At 40.7% G+C, this 27,371-nt stretch overlaps 1 protein-coding gene across 4 annotated transcripts in view; it reads left to right on the top strand.

Annotated features, from left to right (window-relative positions):
- The window catches only part of MID1 (midline 1), a 392,822-nt gene that overhangs the window by 352,177 nt on the left and 13,274 nt on the right, over positions 1-27,371 (top strand). For all 4 annotated transcript variants that reach the window (XM_079765091.1, XM_079765092.1, XM_079765089.1 and 1 more), the window contains 4 exons: positions 177-284; positions 6,272-6,420; positions 13,672-13,799; positions 19,366-19,509. In XM_079765091.1, the coding sequence (XP_079621217.1) occupies positions 177-284; positions 6,272-6,420; positions 13,672-13,799; positions 19,366-19,509 (529 nt within the window). The remainder of the gene's footprint in view (positions 1-176; positions 285-6,271; positions 6,421-13,671; positions 13,800-19,365; positions 19,510-27,371) is intronic.

Genomic DNA, 27,371 nt, shown 5'->3' with positions numbered 1-27,371 from the left:
ATGCAAGATGGGGAGTGAACATGTAAGTCCTTAAGTTTGTCTTCCCTGCACATTAGAAGAGTTAAAATTTAAATATCTTTTCAGCAATTACCAAAAACATACTAGTCTCCACTAAAAAGAGCATTTACTTAAAAACAAAGGCCAAATTAATGCTTACCATTTTATCTATCCTGTAGGTCAATGCATCACGTCAAGAAGCCAAATTGATGGAGGAGTGTGATCTTCTTATTGAGATCATTCAGCAAAGAAGACAAATTATTGGAACCAAGATCAAAGAAGGGAAGGTATGATTTCTAGGGCAGAAGATTTCATATTCTCTAGCTGGAGAAAATATACTTCCATGCACTTAAGTAGCTTAAGAAATATAGAGTATCTCCTTGTTCTATATTTTCTATAATCTCCTTGTTAGTCTTTAAGACCTAGTTCAAAGGCCCTCATTTGGCCATTTTTTTCTCCTCCCCTTTCTTTGTATTACCATGGTCTCCTGTGCACACCCAACTACAGGAGGCAGCATGAAGCTCTGGTCTATTATAGCCACTGTTTCCCACCTCTCTTCTCTGTGAGAAGGTGAGTTCCATAGAGGAAAAGTTCATTTCATAAGTATTGCTATGTCCTAGCAATGAACACAGTATTAAATAAATGTTTAAATGAAGCAGACTTTATACCAGTACATATGTAAACACTAGAAGTGCTTTCTCATGTCCTTGAGGGAATTTAGGTATGTATGATTTCATGGTGGCAAAACTCCTATAGTTTCACTATATCAGATACCCCTTTGTGGATATGTTGATAATACTTCTTTCTAATGTTTGTATATTTAGTTTTTTTGTGCTTTTTAATCTTTATTGTTTGCATATTTAAATTACCTATGGTTATACAGTAACCTATATTCAAAAAGCATTTTACACATTTATATATATTCTTTATGACCACTTTCTTATTTATTCAAAATTCATTCAGAAACTGTTGGTAACTTTAAAGTCATCACTTTTAAAAAAATTACTTATAGTATTTGATATACTTATGATCCGTTTTATTTTACTCATTTCTCTGCCACCCTCAAAAGACAATGTTGTAAATATTTAAGATAGAAACATTCATTCAAGATACAACAGATTCATGAATTTCTTTTATTATTGCTCATAATACTTTAATAAAATATGTATCATTAAATCCAATTAGCAAGTATTAAGTAGTACACAGAGATTACAATAGCTAATGTTATGTTCTGTTTTCTACAGAATTTTAAAGGTACTTCTAATATTATATAATGTTTAGATTACTTTTCCTATATAGATTGAAAAATACGTATACGTATACATTGTGATGGTGATCAGAAAAGTTGAAGTCAAATCAAAGCAAGTAGTTGTTGAAGCTGTTACAGTGAATTAACAAATTAATATGCAGTTGTTCTCTGGCCAAAGACTGACTCAGCTGTGTTGAGAAGCTTCTTTTCCCCACATACAAGTTGTACAACTTAGAAGAGCGCCGTGTGTCAGGCCAGAATCCTTACAGGGTACATTTCCTCTTCCATCATCATGCACCCCATGTCTATGTCTCTTAATACCTGACGTCTTCCAGGTTCTCAGACACGTGACTCCTGAAATGCAGCTGTAATTAATTATTCATCTGCATATGGAAGGCAATTGGTTGCCTTTACCTAGTCGTGTGCAGGGACCAGCTCTCAATGCTCATATTCATTTCTTATTGCTGCTGTAACAGATTACCATCAACTTGATGGCTTAAAGCAACACAGATTTATTATCTGTTCTTCTGGAGATCAGAAGTTCAAAATCAGTCTCATTGGGCTCTAGGGCAGAATCCGTTTCTTGCTTTTCCTGCTTTTAGAGTCCATGCACATTCCCTGGCTCATGGCTTCTTCATCATATCATTCTGACCTTTGCTTCCATCCTCAAGTCTCTTTCTCTGACACTGACTCTCCTGGTCCTTTTATAAGGACCCTTACAATTCCATTGGAATCACCCAGGTAATCCACTAATATGATCAGAATATTGAGATTTGGTAAAGCTGGTACTGTGTACAGGAAAGTTGATCATATTACTTTTTAAACTGTCTGACAGTTATCACTTTTGAAAAAGTGCGTATTTGCTCTTGGACGTTATCTCAGAAGGAAATATTAGAAAGCAAATGTTACCTGGAAAAGATCAGTGCCTGGTTCCGCTTTCTCTTGAGTTACTTGGCACATGACCAAGGACTAGTTGAACCCAAACCCCAGAATTCACAGTGACTGAGTCCCTGGCCAGGGCATGTGGTATCAGTTAGGTTTTGAAGAAAAGAACATGGGCTCCAACACCCTGGAACTCTGAGGTGCTGGGCAGAGAGGGTGAGTATGGATTTGGTGCCCAGTGAGGATGCCCAGGGCGGTGGCTGGACAGTCTGAGGACACTGAATCTAGAGAAGGGACAATGGGGTCCTCTGACCAGCACTTGGAATTGGGTAGCCGGAGATCGAACTGGCGGAATGGCGGAGACCACAAAGGTGAATTTCATCTCCTCTGTGAGTGCCTCCATCATCTCTGCTGCCAATCACAAAGCCATTAGACCTGGTGGGAACAAGCACACCACAAATCCTCGCACCGGGGAGGTTGCCAAGCTGGCGATGTGGTTGCACATTAGTACATACTGGTCATTCCTGCTCTTAGAACATCGTGCATTCTTTGAAATAAATAGCTCGACAGCCTTTATACTCATATGAACTGTATGAGAGTCTCGAGCCATGAGACACCCTGGGAAAGAATTGTCTTATTTCTTCAGTAGTAGGGGATACATTTCATATCAACACATGAAAAGCTGATGGAAAATTCCAGATTAAGCAGAACATGCATTTTATGTTCACACACAGATCTAAGATAGAAGGTCGCGACTAAAGAGAAAAAGGGTCCTTCTCTTCCCTGCTTTTATGTACTCTAAATCTGCAAAATGGAAAATGATTAACTTGGACTAAATGCTCAGGCTTTTCTGAAGCCTTACAGAAATGCTGAGTACGGACTTCATTGTCGGTTCAAATACTTGTGTCAATTGAGGATCCATTATTTGGCCATAGCAATATTGGAATAGGAATCCTACACACATATATAAGCATTTAAAATACATTTAAAGAAAAATAAAGGACTGCTTTTAAAAGCATACTTCAGGTAATAATAAACAACCAATAAAATGACATAAATAGGTCTATGTCCCCACTAAAAGGACATTCCAACAGACAGAATCTTATGTATCAGTATCCAGTTATTTCTTTTAAAAATTTTCACCCTGGCCAGGGTGGCTCAGTTGGTTGGGTGTCATCCCATGCACCAATAGGTTGCCGGTTCAATTCCCAGTCAGGGCACATGCCTGGGTTGCAGGTTCAATCCCCAGTGGAGGGCATGCAGGAGGCAGCTGATCAATATTTCTCTCTCCCATCAATGTCTCTGTCCCTCTCCCTTCCACTTTCTCTAAAAACCAATAAAAATCTTTTTTTTTTTTTTTACAAAATCGTATTTCGTTTTGTCAGATTTTTCAAATAATACATTAAAAAGTGTTTTATAATGAAGAAATTTGTATTTTTGCTAAATGCTCAGTGTCTGCTTCTGAAGTGCTGTACCATGTAGGATAGGGTTTCACTGAGTGTGGCGCAAATCGGTGCCTCCTGATCAGAATCATTTAAGTCGGCAAGCTTTTTTTGTAAAGGTTCAAGCCAGATGATAGCGATTTTAGGCTTTGCCATATGGTCTCCGTTGCAACAGCTCACCTCTGCCCAAAGTTGTAGTGTGAAGTCAGCCATAGATGATTCATGAATGAATGAATGTGGCAGGGTGCCAATAAAAGTTTACTTATACAAATAGGGTTCGTGCTGGCTATGTCTCACAGACCGTAGTTTGTGAATACCCAACTTAGAGCAATGGTTTTCTCTTTCCTTTTTTAAAACGAAACCTATAGTAAGAGATACATATGACCTCAAGTTCAGCACAGACACGCAATAACGAAAAAGGTTTTCTAAGACATAACTTGCCCTTTCTACCGGAAATGCACTCTGCTACTTTTTTTCTCCTCCCCTCTCCTCTTCTATTTAGTTTTTTTTTTTAATGCTAGTCCTGAGCATACTAATGATTTATCACCTACAGTTCCAAAGGCATTCATTGCTTGTTAAAATGCTGATTCCTGCTGCTCTGCCAATTACAGCCCCTTACCTAGGATATTGGAAAGTGACTGCAAACAACTCATTTTTCCTTTAAAAAAATCCCCAGCTGATTCTTGTGCGCACTGGGTTTGAGAAGTTCCAATCTGGTCTATTGGATGGAATTGTACACTGAACTAAAATTAAAATTATGCCAACAATTGTTTTCTGTAAAACATTCCCATATTTTCAAAGGAGGCTCTCATTTTGGCTTGCTTCAACTTATGCATGACTTAAGGCTTCTTTTCTTTTCCACGTATGTCACTTTTAATTTCCGGTATCATGACTGGAGAAAAGAAAGAAGAAAATGGAGTTCAAGCATTGTTACATGTGTGAACTGTGTGGTCACTAATAGGCATGCCAAAAGGATAAGTGATTGACATGAAGTTATTCTAAGGGAATATTTTGACTTTATTTTTCTTTTGTTAGAATTGTATTAAACATCTTCAATTCTGCCATATAATTGAAAGCATTCTTTATGTCGTATAATTAAATATTCCATGTACTTGCTTTATTCTAGGGACTTGAAGTCATTTTTCCTTCTTCTGCCATTTTCTTATGGACATGTTCTCATATCTTGAACTGGACTCTGCCTTTCTTAGCTTTACCTCTGGATATAATGATGTTAGAAGCTCAATTCTACTGGTGTAAAATAAGTGTTCTTGCATTCAACTAATGAACACAGTTAATCTACTGCAGGTGGCCACTATAATTATAATGAGTGAAGTCTTTTACCAGACTTAAGATCACATATTGTTTGCCCCAAAGTTTTGACACTTCTTTCTTTAAATCTTTACTTTCAAGAACTTTTCTCACTCTGGCCTGAAATCATGTGGCTGCTGCCTCTCAATTCAGCATTCATTTCCTCTGTTTTCTGTAGTACGACGGAGCTGGAATTGGACGTTCCTCTGAGGCCTCCAGCTCTGACATCTCCTTCCTTCCTTTTCTTCGATTAGACTTGCACGGGGATGATAATGATGACTTGGAGAAAGAAGGAATTTCTTGGAGTTAGCAGGAATTCTGGAGGGAGCCCGAGCCAGCCTTGTCTGGAAGACAGATGAACTGGCCTCCTCCCTACCCTTTCACCCAGGGCTGTTTTCCATTCCGGAATGATCATAAAGCCAGCCAAGACCTGTCCCAGGCTGGGTGGATGGGGGCACTAGGCACATGGCAATTCCAATTAGCAGTCTAATTTTATCTTGGCTTCTGGCCAGGGGGCTTCATCTCGCAGCACATTTCAAACGCCAGAGCCAACGGTCAAGTGGGTTACCGTGGACTTATCTTGGCCTGCCCCCGAGGTTATGGTCAATTACGTTTGAGGGTCCTTTTCAAGTAAGACAGAATCAGGGGTTGGAATGAAGGCTGGAACCAAGCATGCGTTTTTATCCCGACTGGGAAATGCTTATCAAAATAGTTCTTAGTTATCAAGTAAGCACAAAGTGCCTGGAAATGACGTTCCCAGGGAGGGGAAATGGCCCAGCTGTGCTTTTTTTGGCTTTCTCTCATCTGCTCAACAGGAAAAATATTAATCAATGGAAAAAATGCTCCCTTTCTGTTCATTTAACACGTGAGTTTTAGATAGTGTGGGGAAATAGGAATACCTAATGTTTTTAGATCACAGTTTTATAACATGGGTTGCAAAGAACTTCTTACAAAATGGCTTTTCCTTAAGTCACACATTTGTGCCTACAGAGATGTTTTATTTTCTTGATGGCAAAGCTGAAAACGAAGACACAGTTCCAGCATTCTCTGCGATCTTACAGTAATTGTGTGTAGTGGTCCAGGGAAGAGGCCCGGTGACCCTCTGGAGCTTACCACTGAGCCACACCTTTCCCCCATCAACAGGGAGGCAATTCGCAAGTCAGTGTTTCTTCATCAAACAAATTAGCAACACTTCTCCAAGGAGATAAAGACTATCTAAGAGCGGAGTCCCATACCAGATTGCCATACTTCCCTATCTCCCCGAGCCTACTCTTGGAACTTGGGTTGAAGGATGACTTACACACAACAAAATCCGCGCATCAGAAGGGCGCAGCCCGATGCACTTGCACGACACGAGGACACTCGTGTAACGCTCTCCGTGCTTCCGTTCAAGGTGATGAGGCTTCGCAAGCTGGCTCAGCAGATTGCAAACTGCAAGCAGTGCATTGAGCGGTCGGCATCCCTCATCTCCCAAGCGGAACACTCGCTGAAGGAGAATGATCATGCGCGGTTCCTACAGACTGCTAAGAATATCACTGAGAGGTGAGTGCGGGGGGCTGCTGGGAAGTTAGCTGCTGAGCTTCTGTGTCTCGGGGGTGATTGGTTGGCCTTGCCCTTGCCTTGCTTTTGTTTTCATTTTCAAGGCTGAGTACGAGCAGAACAGACGCTTTGAGTTGCTTTGTTCCCACTGAAGATGCTTCCCTTTGACATGTCAGGACTTTTCAGTAGCAGCCTGGAGTTCAGGGCCTTTGAAACCAGAGCCCACCAGTTAGAAAGAATCAAATCTGCCTGCTTTTGGAGGGGGGAGCTTATGACGGCACAAAAACAGCATGCATTGTGACTCTCGGACCTGATCTTATCATGCACTTGTGAGTAAAGGATCAGGAAGGAGGCCAAAACATAAAAGGGAATCTTTTCTTCCATTTCAAGGCTCATCTACTGAAGAAAAATGGGCCAGGTGTTGCTCTCTGTTCGGCCTGTTTTATTTGGTTGAGAAGTTTCACCTCCTGAAAAGGTCAAGGCCAACTCCCAAGGGAGAGAAAGGCCCAAACTGTCAACCTCATACCTTCCACTTCTAAAATACACTTGATTCCAGGATAGGAAACATACGAGTGATATCATGCGAACGTTTAGTTGGGCAGTAAATCTGGCGTGGTCAGTGCTCCTCAGTGCGCGTACTTGATCCGCATAAACATTACTGACCTTCACTGATGCCGACACCTATAGTAATCCCAGTGGAGCCAAAGAAAAGCAGCTAACACCACCTTAGTGACATCTCCATAATCAGTGCAGATGGCCTTGACTCTTTATTCATTCTAATTCTCACAGCCAACTGCCCCTTATACAAGACAATCAAATCCTATTGCTAGAAGTCGCCAAACAGCTCCTTCATGCTGGTCTTTCTCCCCGAGCAGAGGCTGCAAACTTTTTCTCTAAAGGACCAGAGAGTAAATACTTTCAGCTATGCTGATTATAAGGTCTCAGTCACAACTACTTAACTCTGCCGCTGTAGCTCTACAACAACCTATCTAGATAATATGGACATGAATGGACGTGGCTGTGTTCCAGTAAACCATTTAAAAAAAAAAACAACAGGCTAGATTCGGCCCACGGGCTGTACTTTGCCAACCCCTTGCCCAGGGAAAAAAATATACCATCTTAGGACTTGAATTTTTTCAAGGAAAGAGAAAGAAAACTGACATTTATTAAGTGCCTGCTTGTGTTGGACACTGTGCTAATTCTCAAAATATCACATAAAGGTAGGCATGGATATTTTCATTTTCACTGTTCTTTCAATGAGAGTAATATACAGTATTTTACAAGTTTGGTCTAGTATACAACCGGCTTCATTGTGTTATTTCTTAAATTTCCTTCTACGACTGGTTGGATAGTTATCTCTTCCAAAGTATGTGGATAAGAGCTGATTGCCATCACTTTTATATCCTTAAAATGACCTCCTTCCTTCTCTAAGAGAATCCAGGTCTTTCCTCATGACTCTCAAGTTCCAAGTGTTTAATTGTGTTTGTTTTTCTCATCTGAACTATATCCGATTGCTTCATATTCATCTGAAAATTAAAAACTGAAAACAGCCCTAGTACTCATGTACCCAGGATACTCTACTAGACAGCGAGTACACTTAATCATGCTTTCCAACTGGGATCCAAGAGTACCTTTCTCCAGCTATAAATCATGAGATGTCCAGAGGAAATGGCTATTGTGAGCTGCCTTTCTCATCAGTCCCTAAAAATTAGATGAAGTATAATGAAAAAAGTCTCACATAGCGAGGGGAGAGAATAATGACCCCATAATAGTGACGATAGAACATTCTGAAAGAAGACCTGCGTTTGAAGGTACAACACAAGCACATGCATGCCCACATGTGATCTCCTTCACATATAGCAGGTCATATGTGGTTCCATTCAGCTCTACCTACATCAATCCCCACTCATTAAGAATGGAAATATGGCTGGTTTCTTTTTCTACAAATGGGTTGTATATTATATTCTCAAGCCACACTAATGTACAGTTCTTGTTGTGATTGTGAACTTTTATAAAATTATGTTAAATAAGCAAAACTATTCACTAAATCCAGGCGTAAGGAAGTTGGCCTACTGCTTATGAGAAGTCTAAACCACCATCAAGTTTGAATAATAGTGCCTGTAAACACGTGCCAGGAGTCTTTGTCCCTCTGTTTCTGCATCCCCCCTCTCTCTATCTCTATTTGTCAATCCTCTTGATCGATTCCTGAGCCTTTCTCTTTTTCCAGCAACTGAAATGCAGTAAAAGGGCACTGGGCTTAGACTAGGAGTTGAGAAACCTGGGTTCAAATCCCAGCATTGCCACTTCATAACTGATTCTTTGGGTTTATTCATGAGTTATTTCTACTTAGGAAATTGGGCTCATAATAGCTATCTCTATCAGTAGCTGTGATAACATTGATGAAGACTCCTAAGTAATAACAAACCTTAAGCATCATATATATTCCAAATGTTTATTGGATTTATGTTTTCATGTTTCAGTATGTCAGTACGACCCTTCCGTGCATGTCTTTACTTCAGTGCAGCTCTCTGTCTAACTGTCTCTGTTCTTCAACACTTAAGTTCTTCTCTAGGACACAACTTCTTGGTTCTCTGCCTTGTATTGTGTCTGCCTTGGGCTTTAGCATCTATATTCTTCTAAATCATCTTTATTTTTCTTTTGAAAGGTAGAAAGCCCAGAACAAACTTTTAATGCTGCAGGCCTCCCTAAAGTTAAACTTAGATGCGATTTTTCTTCATTGTTAAATCACTAAAACTAGATTCTCCTACAAGCTGAATCAAACTGTGGAAGTTTTTCAATTCAGAAACATCAAAAAGAGAGGGAGGGGGCCTCAAGCTTTACATTGTAGGCGATGCATGTGCTTTGGAATCAAGTGCTTGGCGCTGTGCTATTGCTTAGTAGAGCTTATGGATAATATTGGGCTACTCCTTAGCACTTGTGAGCACTTCTGCTTATAAGTTCCCGGTGGGCGGGACCTGTACCCATCTTGTTTTCATCACTGGGGCCCTAGCACATAGCGAACTGCCTGACATGAATAAATGAGTGAACAAATCTATAAAATAAGACCGATTACTCCTACCTAACATGGTCGTTGGAGCGATACAATGAAATGATTAATGTAGCCCAGCTCCTGTCACAAGATGTCCATGCAACAAATGCTCATTCTCTTCCTTCCCACTCACTCTGTGGATGCCAGTGGATTGTGTCACATACCATGTTCTCAAGCTACACTGATATATACGTCTTTGGTATGATTGTATATGTATCATGATAAAATTCCATTAAATAAGCAAAACTCTTCACTAAATCCAAGCAAAGAAAAGTTGATCTACTGCTTATAAGAAATCTGAAATTAAAACTACTCTTCATCTGGCCGGAGTGTCTCAGTTGGTTGAGCGTCATCCTGTGCACCAAAAGGTTGCTGGTTCCATTCCCAGTCAGGGCACATACCTGGGTTTCAAGTTCAATTCTCTCTCTCTCTCTCTCTCTCTCTCTCTTTCTCTCCCCCCCCCCCTACTCTCTTTCTCCCTCTCTAAGCATGTCCTTGGGTGAGGATTAAAAATAAATAAATAAAAAGCCACTCTTAGTAGTAAATTCTCTGCATCAAGAGTATGGTAAAAAGAAAGTTCCCTCTGAACAGTATCCATTTTTTCAGAGTTCTTAGGAGGGTCTCAGACCCCACAAGGTGACCCCTTTGTCCTTCACCAGCACAGGCAGTTCCAAGGTCCATCAGACTTTCCCAGAATACCAAGCCAAGAACTCCAGGTGTCCGCTCTGGGGAGATGTTCTTGATTATAAGAATGAGAGCACACCTGATGAATGTTGTTTTGTTTTGTTTTTGTTTTTGAAATCCTCACCCGAGAATATTTTCCACTGATTTTTAGGGAAGGTGGAAGAGAGAGGGAAAGACAGAGAGAAACATCGATGTGAGAGAGACACATCGATTGGTTGCCTTCTGCACACTCCCTGACCAGGGCCCAGGCCAGGGAGGAGCCTGCAGCCGCGGCATGTGCCCTTGACCGGAATCGAACCTGGGACGACCCTTTGGTCTGCAGGCCGACGCTCTATCCACTGAGCCACACCGGCTAGGGCTGATGAATGGATTTTGAAGTGTGTTCTGCAGGGTGTTAATTGGCATTAAAACAACACCAAGGTCGAGGCGCCAAATGCATTTGGGAGATCCTGAGCTGCCCAAGGTAGGCCATGTTCGGTCTCTGTGAGACCTCATCAGGTTTTACCATGGTAATGTGCCTTGTGGACTGCCCGCCTGAGAGAGGCACAGGTAAGCGCCATTGGCAGGGGTTGGGCACGGAGGTGGCGATATTAGGCAGGAAGGGTAGAGCATCTCCCCCTGGCACTGGCTGTTTGGCAGCAACCTGTGAGCAGTGTAGCTCTAGGCATAGCCACCTTCTGGAAAAGTAGCCCCATGTGGCTGCTAGCAACTGAGTGTCATGGAGATTAGGGGCATCAGAGTAGACAGAAACAGGGAGTAATGTGCAGCCCCCCCCCCCATTAAGCATCAAGCTGTGACACAATGCCCTCATTTGCCTCGATATGTTAAAAGCTTAATGCACATACCCACAAGCATGCACACACATGTGCACTCACGTACGTGCGCGCGTGCACACACACACACACACACACACACACACACACACAGAGTCAGAGTGTAAAAGGGAGGAATTAAGAAAGCGGCATACCCTGATGGCCCAGGTGGATTTTGGCAACTTATCTGAAAGGCCAGAAGATGGGCAACAAGGATTTGGGGAATAAAAACACAGCCTAAAATGTTGAATTTGGCAGGTCTCCCCTTGGCTGTCACTCCAATGGAGAATTTGAAATTGTAGCCAAAGATAAATATCTTTCCCTCCATAAAAAAATGTGTTGGTGTTAAAAGCTGCAGTAATCTCCAAAGAGTCTTGCTGTCAGTCTTGGCCTCCCAGGCTCAGGAACTTTCAGCCTTTCCATTCCCATTTCCCAGAGTTCCCCCCATCAAAATGGCAGGCATTTTCAACAGTGTCCCTTGACCAAAGCAGGTTTTATTCCATTGCCTGTGGCCCATAGAACCAGCAGAGACTTGGGAATGAAGTCTATTTTGGATGAGCCTAAACAGAGGCTTCTACCACTGGACAGAAACAGTGCCAACCCAAGCTTATCTGTTGAGAGCAATTAAGATCCTCTAATCTGTTGGGCACAAGCTCTGTGTTACGTGTGTACGGCAGGGAAATGCAATAGAAGATTAGGCCCTTGTTTCATAAGAATTCATTGCAATTCTCCCTACTGGACATCATGAAACAGACAGGTTTCACTTTGAAATTCCTATTTGAGTGGTTCAGTGGGCACTATAGCCTTTCTTGGTCTTAATGTTATTTTTCAGTTCGAGTTTACATTCAGTATTGCGTTGTATTAGTTTCAGGTGTAGAGCATTTCTTTTTCCCCCCCAAATATGTTTTTATTGATTTCAGAGAGGAAGGGAGACAGAGAGAGAGAGAGAGAGAGAGAGAGAGAGAGAGATCAGTGATGAGAGAGAATCATTGATTGGCCGCCTCCTGTACACCCCACTGGGGATTGAGCCTGCAACCAGGCATGTGACCTTGGCCAGAATCAAACCCGGGACCCTTCAGTCCGCAGGCCGTCGCTCTATCCACTGAGCAAACCAGCTAGGGCTAGAGCGTTTCTTTTAACTTTTCTACATTGTCGCAAATTCTTTGGGCTCTTCGGTACATGGCATACTTTAAGGGCTTAGTAAGTATTTGGTGAACAACACTAGGATCTCTCTGAGTTTTAAGGAGTTTTTGTGTTTATGGGTCATAAGGAAAGCATTTTTAAAAAATTATTTTTATTGACTGTTTTAGAGAGGGGGAGAGAGAGAAACATACATGTGAGAGCACAACATTGGCTGCCTCCTGCTTGCCTCCTACTAGAAATCGAACCAGCAACCCTACTGTGCACGGGCCCGCACCCAACCGAGCCACAACAGCCAGGGCAGGAAAGCATTTTTCGAATACAGTTTGACCATATCCCTTTATTCATTAGTTTAAATTAGCAGTTATTAGTCACAATAAGTAGGCCAATTCCCTTGGGTGCAATATTTAGCAAACAAAAGGACAACTCTGTTATTCACTGCTTCTTGGAAAAAGGGTCAGGGGGTGAGGTTAGGTTCTCCACTCTCATTCATGCACTTACAGCTCTTCCTTCAGATCCCAACGTCATTCTGACTATTTTCCCTCTGCTTCTCTCCCACTGCAGCACTGACAATGCACCGGGGCATTTCGAGCATTTCACAGGTGTAAATTGTTTTTATTGCAGTGAAATTCACATAACAGAATTAACCATTTTAACAGATACAATTCAGTGGCATCTAGTACATTCACAGTGTTCTACAGTTACTACCTCTTACCAAGTTCCAAAACATTTTCATCACCCCATACCCATGAGCAGTCACTCCACATTGCTGCCTTGCCCCGGCCCCTGGCAAACACCAGTCTACTTTTTATCTCTCTGGGCTTGCCAGTTGTGAACATTGATACCTACCTATACCTTGCTGTAGAGTTTATAAATGAGAAGTCTCACTAGCAACCCTAAGTGAAGAGGGGAAACAGGGCATCCATTGAGGGGGTCTGGGAGAATGCTCATGAATATTTTCCATGCCATCTGCTGGGAATATGGTGCAAGAAAAGGAATACGAGGAGAATGAAAACGAGCCAGACAAAAACTCCTTTTTGAATGTTTACTTTAGAGAGAGGCTAGTAATTGATTAAACTAATCCAATATCTGGAAACATTCTTTTTTCATCTTTACTTTGCCTTTTCTGCAGTTTGAAATTTGGGAGACTCCTCTTTGAAGTGGAGCAGGGTCGAGTCTGAAAGGAACAAACAGTTTCCCAGACAGATGTGTGAAGAAATGCCTGCAGCTATGTGCTTCTCGCGGGGGTTACATGTGATGGGGCCAGGCTGTTAAATACACAGCAACATGAAATATGAATATGCTTTCTCCTCCGTGGGGGATTTCCCCCCCTCAATAGTAAAGAGGACTGGAGAAGCCATTTCCAGTACCTTTGCCTTTTCTTTAAACTCGAGTTCATTTGTATTGTGTCTCTGTATTATGCTGGTTCCACGAATCATGTTAAGGCTCACATGCAAAAATAGCACTATTTTCAAATTATATTTCTTTTCTGTGATTTCTTAAAATCTTATGTAGGTATAGCGAAAGCCATCTTAACATTTCTAAAAAGTTGTTTTGTTTACATTGCAGAGTCTCCATGGCAACTGCATCTTCCCAGGTTCTAATTCCTGAAATCAACCTTAATGACACATTTGACACCTTTGCCTTAGATTTTTCCCGAGAGAAGAAATTGCTAGAATGTCTGGATTACCTTACAGGTATTGTATTTGTGGGTTGTTGTTGTTGTTGTTTTATATTGTGTATATTCAGTGATACCACACTTTGCCACCAGGTCAAATCCCTAAAAACCAGGGATGTAGGCTTCTGATTTAGGAATGGAGTTTAATAATCCCAGAAACAATTTCTGGCACTTTTTTTCCCCCCAATGAAAATGACATAGTCCAAGACTAATTGAGGATACAGGAAAAAAGAGAATCTCCATCATTAAAAGCATACTTACACCATTCCCCTCACTCTTAGAGCATGGGTAAGGCAAATAATAGCCTTGTTGCCCATCCAAGAGATACGTAGGGAAACGTGGCTATTTTCTATTTCATGGCAGAAGGGCACCTGTCTCTTACAGTGCCTTGGCAGAGGAAAAAAATGATAGCTAACTTGGATAGCTAACATCACCCTGCCCCAGCTCTTTGTATTCACAACCCTGTCTAATCTTTGTAACATCAAATGGGGGTAGAGCATTATAACCCCCATTTTGCAAACGATGGAGGTCATCCATCTTGCTGGAGGTCAGATAGCTAGGGAATAGCAGACGCAGGTTTTGGCTTGGGTCTGTTCAGACCCCAAAGCCCTCTGCTCTTTCTGGGTAAAGACTAAATTTCATCCTGGCAAAGGTCACCATGACAAACATTCCCCACATCACGGGTGAATTCCTCATGCCGTGTCTCAATCCTGTGCTTTCTGATAAGCATGATATTGGGAAGTCAAGCTTAAAAAAAAACCAAAGCGACAACAAGAAAAGAAAACCTCAGGCTACTCCTATTCCTAGCCATGCTTCCACATTTTTATTTGCTGTCAACCTCGAAAGTGGGAGCTGAAAACACTCGCTGGGAGAATGAGGACTGTTTAGATGACCTTGTTTGTGTTAGCCAAAGCCACCCGTGCCTGTGGCTGCAGGAAGGCTCCGTGGATCCGGTGAAGCCAGATGTGCCCTGAGCTCAGGCTGTGCAGCCCCCTGGGGACCACGACCCTGACTCGGCGCAGCAGCAGCATCTCCACTCTAATGCCATGTGTGCATGTTTATGGGAGAGCGGAGCAGGAGAGAGGAAGCAGTGTGTGGTGTTTGTTTTTACAGTCTGCACAGAAAGCAAGGGGTTCTCTATTCAAGGAGCATTGTGCCCGGAAGATCAGTTTTTTCTTTGCAAGGACCTGAGGTGCTGCTCTTAGGCTTTCTGCATTTACAAGGGAGGCAAGTCATCCCACAAACTTGGTCTCTTATGTCATTCTTCTTTCAAACCATACCACTCCTGTTAAGGAAAGAAATCAACTCCCAAAGCATTTGCCAGAAAGAGCCAAACTCGGTTTCAAGTATTTATGAATATAATGCTGGCCCCTTTTAACCTTTTATCTCTGAGATGCATCTAAACTAACACTATTTTCTAGCACTTAATGTGATAATAAAAACATCTGTACTTTCCAATATGGTAGCTGCTAGCCACATGGGGCTGTGGAAAACTTGAAATGTGGATAGTGAGTTTTTACTTTTATTTAATATTATTAAATTTAATTGAAATTTAAGAGCCACGTGTAGTTTGTGGCTAACGCACTAGTCCAGGTCTAGTTAAAATTCTCCTTTGTTTTTTATAGCATTTAGCAATGAGTGGAGTTGCAACAACAGAAAATCCCATTAACAGGGACTAGAGCCATCAAAGAGCGTTCATATCATGAAGCAGGAGAACAGAGGCATGTGCTCTAAGGCTGGGCAGAGTTCAGTGATGACCTCGGACGCCACACTTTCTCTTTTTCTGCTCTGCCACCTTCATTGTGTTGCTTTTGGCCCCATGATCTCAACATGAGGACTCCACCTCCAAGTATTATGCTCAAGTTACAGACAAAGAGAGAGGGGCAGAGGGGAAATGATGACAAAAACTCCTGTCAGCCAAGAGTGTCTTTGTTTATCAGGAGAACAGAAAGTTTGCTCAGAAGACCCATCTAGCAAATTCCAGCTTGTGTCTTGTGGGCCAGATCCATGTTGCAAGGTCATGTCCAAAGGCAGAAAAGACTGAAAAAAAATGTCTGGCTGAGCACATGGTCATTCTGCACAAAATCAGTGTTTTGTTGACAAGAGTATGTCCTCCCCACTTCCCAATAATTGTTTAATAGTATTTCAATGATGTCTGCCCATTCTAATCTCTATACGAATGCCAAAGTACTGATTAAAGGGGAAATTGTGAAAGTAGTTTGCACTGACTGGTAACATGCACATCATATATCATCCCGATGGCTGTTTATGCCAAACTAAAGACCATATGGGGTACCTGCTATTATGCCTACTTAGCTGTCAACCTCAAATACAAATTTGGCCCATTTCTAGACATAACATCAATTCTGGCCATAACATATGATGCTTGGTTGATATTGCCAAGTCCAAATAGTTTATCAGACATTTGTAAGCAGGAAATGAAGTGTTTGTGGAGTATTAGCCCACCATTCCTTGTGTCCTGTTTATGATAGAGGCAAGAAAATTCCAGTTCTGGTACCCATGCCATGAATATTGAAATTGGCAGCATGCTCCTGTTCTCATTTACAGTAAATTGGGTATTGACTTTTCAGGACATAGCCATTGGGTTTCTAATCAAAACAGGGTTAGCCTGCCTGACTGTAAAAACAAGATTTTTTTTCCCCTAGACATGCCTCTAAGTGTTATGTCAAGTTAATAACCCAGAGAGGGGACATTTCCTCCCTGACGGCAGCTACTACCATGTGTCTCACAGCTACTTGCCTATTTTGGACATAAGTTTTCTTTACATTTAATCGTCTATTGCAATGCAGAAGGAACAAAATCTTTCCACAATGGTTGATGGAGAAATAATTCGATGAACTATTTAGATTGTGGGAAAATAAGTATTTTCCACTGATCCATGCAGGCTGACCCCACAGTAACAGGGACCACAGACAATAAGCATGCTTTCTGATGCAGCTGGGTCTCCCCATAGATGCATCTCCTGAATGCTGTCCCTGAGTCATCCACATCCAAGTCACAGCACATGACACTAGATCTTGCATGTGGCTACTTCAGGAGACGAATGCATTAATACATATTCCAGAAAGAATGCTGTAAGAGCTCTGTAGAACCCTCTTATCTTAATGTACAACTTGATGCAGTGTCTGCCACATGTAGGTATTCAATGACAAATAGACAAAGCTGGGTAAATGGACTTTATACAGCAGACAGAAAAGTCACTTGTTTCCTATACTTGTCCCAGATGTGTCTTCAGGTGGCAAAGTCAAGAATACTAAAATAATCAGAGCTTTAAATTTATCCTTTTTATAAACTTTTCCCCCTCTTTGTGTTTGGTTGGGACTCATGAATCCCCATCAAAGTTTAGAGCATAAAAGGACTCTGCAGCAGTGTAAACAAAGTTTGCTACTAACCTGTAGAATGCAGATATGTTTCTCCTTTTGAAGCTAGGTTCTTTTTTTAATTTAAAATTTTCTTGAATTTGTTGGGGTACATTGGTTAATAAAACCATACAGGTTTCAAGTGTACACCTCAATAAAACATCTGCACACTGCATTGTGTGCTCACTACCCAAAGCCAAGTCCTTTTACATCTCTATCCCCTCTGCCCACTTCCACTTGTCCCCGCCCCCTTTCTCTCTGGCAATCACTACCCTATTGTCTGTGTCTATGTGTCAGATATATATTTTTTAATCTCTTCACCTTTTTCCACCCACCACCCTTCCCCTCTGACAGAAGTCTGTCTGAAGTTAAGTTCTGGTGTACAGAGAGTGGAAATAAAGGCCTGGACTGATTCTCTAAACCAGGGGTCAACAAACTTTGACTGCAAAGGGCCAGATGGCAAATATTTCAGGCTGTACGGGACATATGGTTACAACTACTCAACCCTGCTGTTGCATAAAAGCAGCCATAGACAATACATAAATTAATGAGCCTGGCTATGTTCCAATAAAACTTTATTTACAAAACAGGCAGTGGGCCAGATTTGGCCCAAAGCCATCATTTGCCAACCCCTGATGTCAAATATTATTGCCCATGCAAAGCACTCACTGCCTAGTCTTTTTCTAGTTCTTGCCCACAAACTCTTCTCATAAAACCAGTTTCTGAAATCCATCCAGTAGAAGTCAACTTAAAATCATTATTTTGGTAGGATTTAGACTTCTCTGCTGCAGAATGTGTTTAAGACATAAAACAGCAGCCTTCTCCAGTGATAAAGTTAACCAAATGCCAAAGAATCATGTTTTCCTTGGGGAAGGAAAATGTACTTCTTAGATATGATGGATTGCTAATCTTGTTCTTAATTTGAAAGATCACCTATAAGTGAGAAGAAAATAGGGCCACATTAATACATTTTTTATAAGGCATCAAAACATCTAGTGGAAGAAAATTTCAAACAATTATTTGGCTTACCTGTTATGGGATAACAAACTCCAGTATTTTTCCATTTGGATACAATTTTAAATATAAAAATGTATTATGCAATTGTACACTCGAAACCTATATAATTTTATTAACCAACTAGAGACCTGGTGCACAGATTCATGCACCCGTGGGGTCTCTCGGCCTGGACTGCGGGGATCGGGCCAAAACCGGCAGACCAACATCCCCCAAGGGATCCTGGAGTGTGAGAGGGCACTCTGCAAAGCTGCTGTCGCTCAGCAGCTCCTGCATTGAGCATCTGCCCCCTGGTGGTCATTGCATGTTATAGCTACCGGCCGGTCAGCCAATTGGTCAGTCGCTTAGACTTTTATATATATAGATGTTACCCCAATACATTCAATAAAAATTAAAAATAATATACTAATAATAGTGGAGTTAGTAGATACCCTTTCCACACTAGACATAATATTTACTTTTTTAAAAAAATTTTAAGTTGATTGGGGTGACATAATATTTACTTTTGAACTGAGTTTAATCTACTTTATCAAGTTAGGGAATTCTTTCATTTAGGTTTTATTACAATTTTTTAAAAATATGTGGCATTACGTAGCTCAGAAGTTGGCAAACTTTGGCTCACAGGCCAAATCTGGTCCTCACTTGTGTATTTTTTTTTTGTTTGTTTCTTTCTTTCCTTTCTTTTTTTTTCTCAATAGTTTTGTAAATGATGTTTGACTGGAACATATCCATGTCCATTTGAGTACAAATTGTCTGGCTGCTTTCATGATGCTAAGGCAGAGTTAAGTTGTTGCAACAGAGCCCACAAAGTCTAAAATATTTACCATCTAACCCTTTACCAAAAAAGTTTACCATCCCTTTAATATAGATGAAATATCCAAAGTTTATCTTCTTTACTTTTTGTTTAATACGTTTCCCTTCATGGATGAGAGAGTATTGTTTGTTTAACCTCTAAACATGTTTTCGGGATAAATAGAGATAAGTCCGTGCTGGCAGGTTGAAGTCATACTACCCATTGAAAATCACACTGATAACAGACCAACCAAATGTTGTTTGAGTTGGTGTCGCCATCTCTAGAACAGTAGTCCTGAGGGACCTATGTAGAAAGGCCTGCTTTGACTGTCCAACATCTCTGAAATGTATCCCAGAGTTGAGTGCTTCTCCATTGATGAACATTCTTGATGCCCACAGCTCCCAACCCTCCCACAATTAGGGAGGAGCTCTGCACAGCTTCCTATGACACCATCACTGTCCACTGGACCTCCGATGATGAATTCAGTGTGGTTTCCTATGAGCTCCAGTACACCATATTCACCGGACAAGCCAACGTTGTCAGTGAGTATCACACGCCCTAGTGACTTCTCTGTCTGGTAACTGTTTTCTGATAAATTTTATTTCTGAATTTAAACATCAAGGGAAGATAAGAAAAGAAAGAACGCACAATATGTATTGGCTTGTTTTTCCTAACCAAGAAAATGATAGTAATAACTTGTACTATACTAGTAAAAATAACTGGCCAAATAGCGATGAAAATTTATGATCTCTAGCAAACTACATGGATGACTCTTATAAACATATTGCTAAGAGAAAGAAGTGGGAAACGAAAGAATATACAGTATGCAGTATGATTCTATTTATACATCCATAGCTTAAAAATAAACTATTTTGTTTAGAGATGCATACACAGGTGTAAAAACTATAAATAAATGTCAGGATGATGGTTACCTTTGGGATGGGAGGGGAGTGGCACCATTGGGAAGAAATATATGGGGATCATGGGGTTAACAGCACTTTCTGGCTATATTCTGGTTATTTCATGGTTATATCATGCATTTAATTTTATGTACTTTTCTGAGTGTTATTTCACAATTTTTAAAAAAGGATTTAATAAAATGAATAGCCAAAGAACACCAGATACCTGATCCCATTCGGAGAACAGGGCCATCATTTGAAATGTCGGTAATTGGCCCCCCACCTGGGAAGAATTTCAGACCTTACTTGAGACACAGAGAGGCTCCTCTCTCACTAGGGCCCATGAGCTATTTTATATCAGGGATAATTCAATGATCTCACATAGCAGTAGCTGGCCAGAGAGATGATAATAGAGGAAACACTCCTCCCCACCCACAGAGTTATTTAAATTGACTTGAGTAAATGGCAAAGGACCAGAAGAATTGACTTTTCAGGGGAGCAAGTTTGAAACTTCTTTAGCAAATAAAAATAGAAATATGTCAAAGTAGAATAAAATAGAAGTAACTTTTCAACAAAGAAATGTTTTGAATAAATCCACATCAACTTAATGTGCTCTTATTGTATAAACCTATTCTCTCTTAACTACACTGTTCTTTCCTAGCACAAGTAAATCTGAGGCATGTGATGCTTAAAATAGAAATTTGATTTAGGGTTAGTTGAAAGAGAGATGCCCAAAGACCCCGCTTCTAAATGACTAAAGTACCGTATTTTCCAGCGTATAAGACGACTTTTTAATTCAGGAAAATCTTCTCAAAAGTCGGGGGTCGTCTTATATGCCAGGTGTCATCTTATAGGGCGGGTATATCCCAAACTCTATATTTTAACTGGAAAAGTTGGGGGTCGTCTTATACGCCCAGTCGTCTTATACGCCGGAAAATACGGTATAAATGACCCATACCAACAAATGGTTCCCCCTGTCTTCCTCATATCCCCCTTTTCCAGCTTTCTCTCCTCAACCCTCTGCCCTTCCACTCCTTAATTGGCCTGCCTTGGAAGCTTTTATGAAAATCTTACCAGAGATTGTATCAAACTTTCATTTAAAAAAGATGAAATTCGAAAGATGGTCAGAAATTCCAAGACAATCAGAAAAGGACAGCATGAAGGACTGAGAAGAGCAGATAGAAAATGGAGGGGCCCTAGTTGGTTTTGCTCAGTGGATAGAGCATCAGCCTGTGGACTGAAGGGTCCTGGGTTTGATTCTGGTCAAGGGCACATACCTCGGTTGCAGCCTCCTGGCTCTGGTCCTGGGCATGCCGGAGGAAACCAATTGTGTCTCTCACATCGGTGTTTCTCTCTGTCTCTCCCTCTCCCTTCCACTCTCTCTAAAAATCAATGGAAAAAATATCCTCATGTGAGGATTTAAAAAAAGAATAAAGAAAATGGAGGGATGGTTTGTTGCAAAAAGTGAACTGGGATCAATAAGCATTGTGTCAAAAAAACAAAGAAGGTTCTCTGAAAGTACACAGAGGATTGATAGAAGCACCATTTATTGATGAGTGAATAATATAACCAGAAAAAGAAACATTTGGAGTCATGTTATACCTAAAGGATGCTTCTTAGCCCACTAAGTAATGTTATAGTTCTCTGAATTTGTTTTTGCTTGATCCAGGAAAAATTACATCAGTTTTCTATTGCTGTGTAAGAAATTTTCCAAAACTTAGCAGTTTAAAATAACACCCATTTATTATTTCAGTTTCCATGGGTCAGGATTCTGGGCACAGTTTAACGGGGTCCATAAAGCTGAAAGCAAGCTATTGGCTGGGCCGCATTGTCATCTGGAGGTCCAATTAAAGAAGAATTCACTTCCTAGCTCCCTCAGGTTGCTGTCAGAATTTATTTCATTATTGTTGTGGAATTTATGGAAGTTTGCTTCTTCAAAGCCGAGAGAAAGGGTGGGGGGGAGAGAGAGAGCAAGAGCTTTGCTACTTCAACTATCTCACCTCTAAAACCTTCTTTAAAGAGCTTGTTTGATTAGCTTAGACCTGCCCTGAACATTCTCCCTTTTGATTAACTCAGAGTCAACTGATTACATCTGCAAACTCCTTTCACCTTGGTCATATAATGTAATATTACTGGAATGATAGATAAGACATTTGTCCTTTGCCATATCTGTTGATTAGAAGCAGATCATAGGTCATGCCTACCCTCAAGGAGAGAGGATTATACAAAGTCATGAATAGTATGGAGTGGGAGTTATGGAGGCCACACAAGGGCATGTCCACCATAGGTGGTTATGTCTCTCCTGAAATTTCTTGGATCAAATTACCATGGGCATTTATACAGTACATATAGCCTTGGCCTGGACTGACAGGCCTTGTATCAGTTGGCTTTTGCTGAATAGCCAAAACCACAGAACCTAAATAGAGTAGAACAATTAATGTTTATTGCTTGTGCATCTGGAATCAGCTTGGGGCAGCTAAGAGGTCCTGCTATTCTTGGTTAAGCTCCCTCGAATGTCAGGCTGATAATTGGAGCAACTCAACTGCTATACAGCTCTCTTCTGCAATTAAGTTCAAACATGTTCTCCTGGTAACTGCAGAGGTGAAGGTGTAAGGGCAGGCCCAATTGCACACATGTTTTTCAAGCCCCTGTCTTTGACGTGCCATTGTCCAAGCAAGTCCCATGGATGAGCCCAAATGAAAGGAATATATCTATTGCTTGAAACTAGGAGTTTCTTAGGAGGCTAAATGTGACTAACTTGACCTCCATGCTGTTGGCATGGAAAATAATACCAAAGAAGTCATATAAATGGAATAGGTGAGAAAGGGCTGTGCGTACAGAAATCCAACAACAGCAACATTACTGAGCATAGCGAACTCAGAGCTTTATGCTGGGTGATTCTAGATAAGGTGTTTTATCCCCGGAAACCAGTTACCACAAGAAAATAAATGCAAATGGCTTAATGAAGATTAGGGACCTGCCTTATTTAACCACAGTGCCAGAAAGGCCCATTTTCCCAGGTCAGATGGAAAACAGTGAAAGTGCAGGTGCTCATCTAACTGGGGTGCTCTCATCTGCTTGTTGGTATCGGAACTTGTTCATCTCTTTAGTGCACATTAAACCAATGTAGTGATGTCTTGATGACAACAGGATCAAACTGCAAAAAAAAAAAAGAATTTAAGTAAAAGGATAACTGAGAATCAAGCATTTTCAGAATACTTTCCTCTTTTTTTTAAATTTCTTTATTGATTAAGGTGTTACATATGTGTCCTTATCTTCCGCATTGCCCCTCCCCAACCCCCCACTCATGCCTTCACCCCCCTGTTGTCTGTGTCCATTGGTTAGGCTTATATGCATGCACACAAGTCCTTTGGTTGATCTCTCCCCCTTACCACTTTCTTCTTTAATACTATACATATTTGTAGAGACTGAGGGAGACCTGGATGTGAATTCCAACTTTGGACCTCACCAGCTCTATAATTTGGGGCAAATGATTTAACATCCTCTGAATGTTTTCTCATCTGTAAGAGGAGGTAATGTTTAACCTCACATGGTTGAGATAACAAAAGTAAAGGCCTTAGCTCTTTGTTTGCCACAATGGTATCACGTAGCTATTCCAAGTTATTATTCCTACAAAAATACAGACTATATTCATCCATTATTGCATTTTTAAAGGCTAATCTTTCTATGATATGATAAAGGTCAATAATGTAATTTGCCAGGATTATCTACATGATAGCATTTTACATGATCTTCATGTGAAAGGCCTTCCTTGAATGTTGTTTTCCCATCTGCCCTATCATTTGGAGGAATATCCTTTGCAGATCTTATATAGAATGGCAAGATGTAATGTTGAACATCTGCTCCTTATGCCACTATGAAATTTTATACTGTCTCTAGTTCATGACTCCTTCGCTTGTCAGAATAAATTCTAGTTAATCCCCAACTGACTTTAATGAAGGATAATTATATGATATCTGTGGGGCTTTTTAATCTTATAAAAAGATCCCCAGTAATCAAATTCATACATTCAAATGCAAAATTAATGACATGACTAATTTCTTACTTTTCATTTTTATTAACACTCATGATTACAAGTGTTAATGAATTTATTAACAAATAGATATGTATTTTTACAGTGTTGTCCATGTTGTTTATCTAAAACTACTTTGAATGCATCATTTAAAATCTGAAATTAGTGCCTTTTACCAGCAGCCTATTTTTATTATTAGCAAAAGTCAAGAGATTCGTTTCTCCAATATTTTATGGCAAGTTAGTTATCTGTCTTTAATTTATTTTAGTCATTTTGAAAACAGTCATGAAAGTTATTAAACATATACTATTTTTATAGAGATAGAGGAAAAGAATGTTCACTGCTGTCCAGTCTATTAGACAAAGGATGTTAGAAGCTAGTGTGTGGCCTCTCTGAAGGGTGTACATATTGCATAATGTCTTATATATAATGTTTTATGGCAAGATGACAGTGTTATACAAGGCTATGAAATCCCCAGTGTAAGTACAATCTTGTAATGAGCAGCATTATGGACATACTTCTGACCCATTGTGAATGAGAAAAAATGTACCAAGTTGAAAAACTCAATTACATTTTATTATGGTTTAATTATCTTCCAAGTCCCATTGTTTTAATACTTCAAGTGGAATTGGAAAAGGTGAATATTGGAATAGCCTGAAAGATGATTGAAAGTGAATTTGGAGAAAAGTGAAGTTTCAGTCAGGATGGTTAGTGGGTGTTTCATAAAGAGATGAATAAAACCTGGTCAATAGACCTGACACAGTGGGGTATCGAGGCAGCGAAGTCTGGCGCTTGGCACCATGTGCAGGAAGTTAAGTGGTGCTGGCGCAAGACCAACGCTAGCAACGCAATAATGGTGCACTCCAAGACATCCCACTTATTCCATCCCCCAAATGAAAGTGGTCAATGTTGCTTTCTTGGCATTTTTAATCAACTTCTCAATTATTACCTTGGCAATAGTAATAATATAAAAGTAAACCTAAACAGTAATAGTTGTTAGTGTTCATGAAACTACATTGTCGCAGCGTAAAGCTCTGCAGTGAAATGTTACTGCTTCATAAACATTTTGTTCTTTTAATATTCAAGGGGAAAAAAATCAGTGACCTCTTCAAAGTAATGAGGATAGTCAGGGTCCCTTTTTTGGTTGGGAAAAGGTTTGTGCAACATTCCATCTTTTTTGTTGGGTTAAGACTTTGGATTGTAGGCCAAGTTGCAATTTGCAGCATTTCCAGACATCTGCTTTACGATGTTGCTGAAAGCTGTCCCCTACCACATTAAACCCAGCTTTGGGTTGTACAGCGATGTCAAGTTTATTGAAACATTTTTACATTTGCTTTCTTTGACCACAAGAGTCATTTTACTGTAACATATGCAATTAAACAGAAACAGTGTAAATGCAGTGACATTGATAGGATTCTCCTTGATTGTACTGAATGCTGTTATTGTTTTCATTTGGGCCTGAGTGCTAGTGACAAAGGTTTAGGAATATGAGTGGATAATCCTAGGCAATAGAAAAGCTCGTTGCTTTATCTTATTGCTATTGTAATATTATTATTAAATATCTAAAGTGAGTTATAGGCTTCTTGGGGCCCAGAGCTCATAGTTCAAAATGACCCTTCTTTGCTTGGATCAAAATCTACTATTTGGCTGTGGCGCTATCCAGAAGTATTGAGTTTATTACAGCTGTGTTGGAGGAAAAGGTAAGGTGAGAAGTTAGCAAAAGTGATAGGTGGTAAGGACAGTCTCATGTTACCAAACTATTTGTGGACGTTTTCCTGGGTCTTACACAAGTAAAAATTTTTGGGAAAACAGAGAGCTAAGAGTTGGGGAACTAGGGGGTAGGGGTAAGGGGTGGATGATGTCTTAGCTGCCCTGCTCTCTTCTCCAAACATGAACACACACACACAACCTCTTCTCTGAACCGCACATTCTTTCCTTGCTTCATACTGGCTTTGTCAAATCTGGTAGACCTTCTGGTGAAAATGTTCCCAGTGGAAATGCAAAGAGGTGATAGAAGGTTCACAAAGTCAATTACAAAGTGTGTCTGAAAATATGGTACACCCAAGATACAACTCACGTGAGGGGAATTTTCACAATTGACAAAATACTTTTATGTTCTTCTCAACTATGAGACACCGGAGCAATGTTTAACTCAAAAGCTGGAGAAAGTATTTAGTAGGACTTAAAGACAGACTTCACGCGGTGTGAATACTTTGAAATGCAATGTAAATATTTGGGGGTTGGTATGGATATGCTTGCGTGAATTTCTACCGAAATGTTGTATTAGATACTCAAAGAGGTGAGACCAAAGAAAGATTAAGGGACTGCTTCTTGAGAGTATGGTAAGGTATAAGTTGCCTCAAGATCAAAAGAACGAACCCTTTGACCTACAAACCCACTGAAAGGAAAGGGTGGAGAGGTGAGTTCAGAGCCTTCAGGAAGTGGAGGGCCAGGCCCTCTACCAAAAACTGGTGAAGGAAGTTCACCAGAATCCGGAAACTTCATGACAGCCCAGTCACCAGGGAGCTGGGAAAAGGTTCTATGAGAGTGGAGATTGATGGGTAGACAGGGGAAAGAGGAGAGTTGGACCCAATACCAAAGAGATGTTTTCGGCATCAGCCAGCTGCAAAACAAAATGGGCTTCCTTTTTCCTGCGTGTTCTTCCAAGCGTCATAAATTCTCAGCCGGCTCCCCAACCCACATCCTGCAGAATGCAGCCAGAGCCACAGCCCCTCTCTACTCTGAAACCAGTCATTCTAGAGATGCAGCTGGTCAGAATCCCTGTGGATGCTTTTCTAATCCCACACTGGACCCTGAGCTGCCCATTGGTGCCGCTGTTGCAGGGTGCCCTTAGGGACATATCTTGTGGAATCGGTTAACTGTGGCCACACTAATGCTGCATCACAAACAACCCCGGGGATCACTGTCTTAGCTCCCCTGACAGAAGTGAGCTTGGATTGGCCAGTCTCTGCCGGCTTCCCTCTTGCATTGGCTGGGCAATAGAGCTGTTCCTTGTGCCTCATCCTGTCTGGATGAGCAGACTCTGGGGAATGTTCTCCCCATGGCAATGGCAGAGGCACAGGAGGGCAAACAGAAGCTCTCAAGGCCTTGTTTGCCTACTCTTACAGCTGGCACCTTGACATTTCAGCCTCATCCTATTGGTTAAAGCAAGTCACGTGGCCATCCAAAGTCATGTGATAAAGGAATATAGCCTGTCTCTTTAGAGCAAGCATGTCAAACTCAATGGCTAACATGGGCCAAATAAGGTTTTAAGTTTATGTGGGCCACAAAAAATCAAAAGCTTTAATTTTTATAGAAATGTAGGTTTATTTCAATAGAGACATGCTGAGTACAAAGGGCTGAAATAAATGAGTAATCATTAACATAAAATAGAACATTTTAATAAAAATTAATATTTTTTCTTGAACATGAACTTACCAGACATTGAATAACTGCACAAATAAGTAAGCAT

This window comes from Cnephaeus nilssonii (genome assembly GCF_951640355.1).
Source record: "Cnephaeus nilssonii genome assembly, chromosome: X".
Lineage (NCBI taxonomy): Eukaryota > Metazoa > Chordata > Mammalia > Chiroptera > Vespertilionidae > Cnephaeus > Cnephaeus nilssonii.
This window is presented reverse-complemented; position numbering and strand designations above follow the sequence as displayed.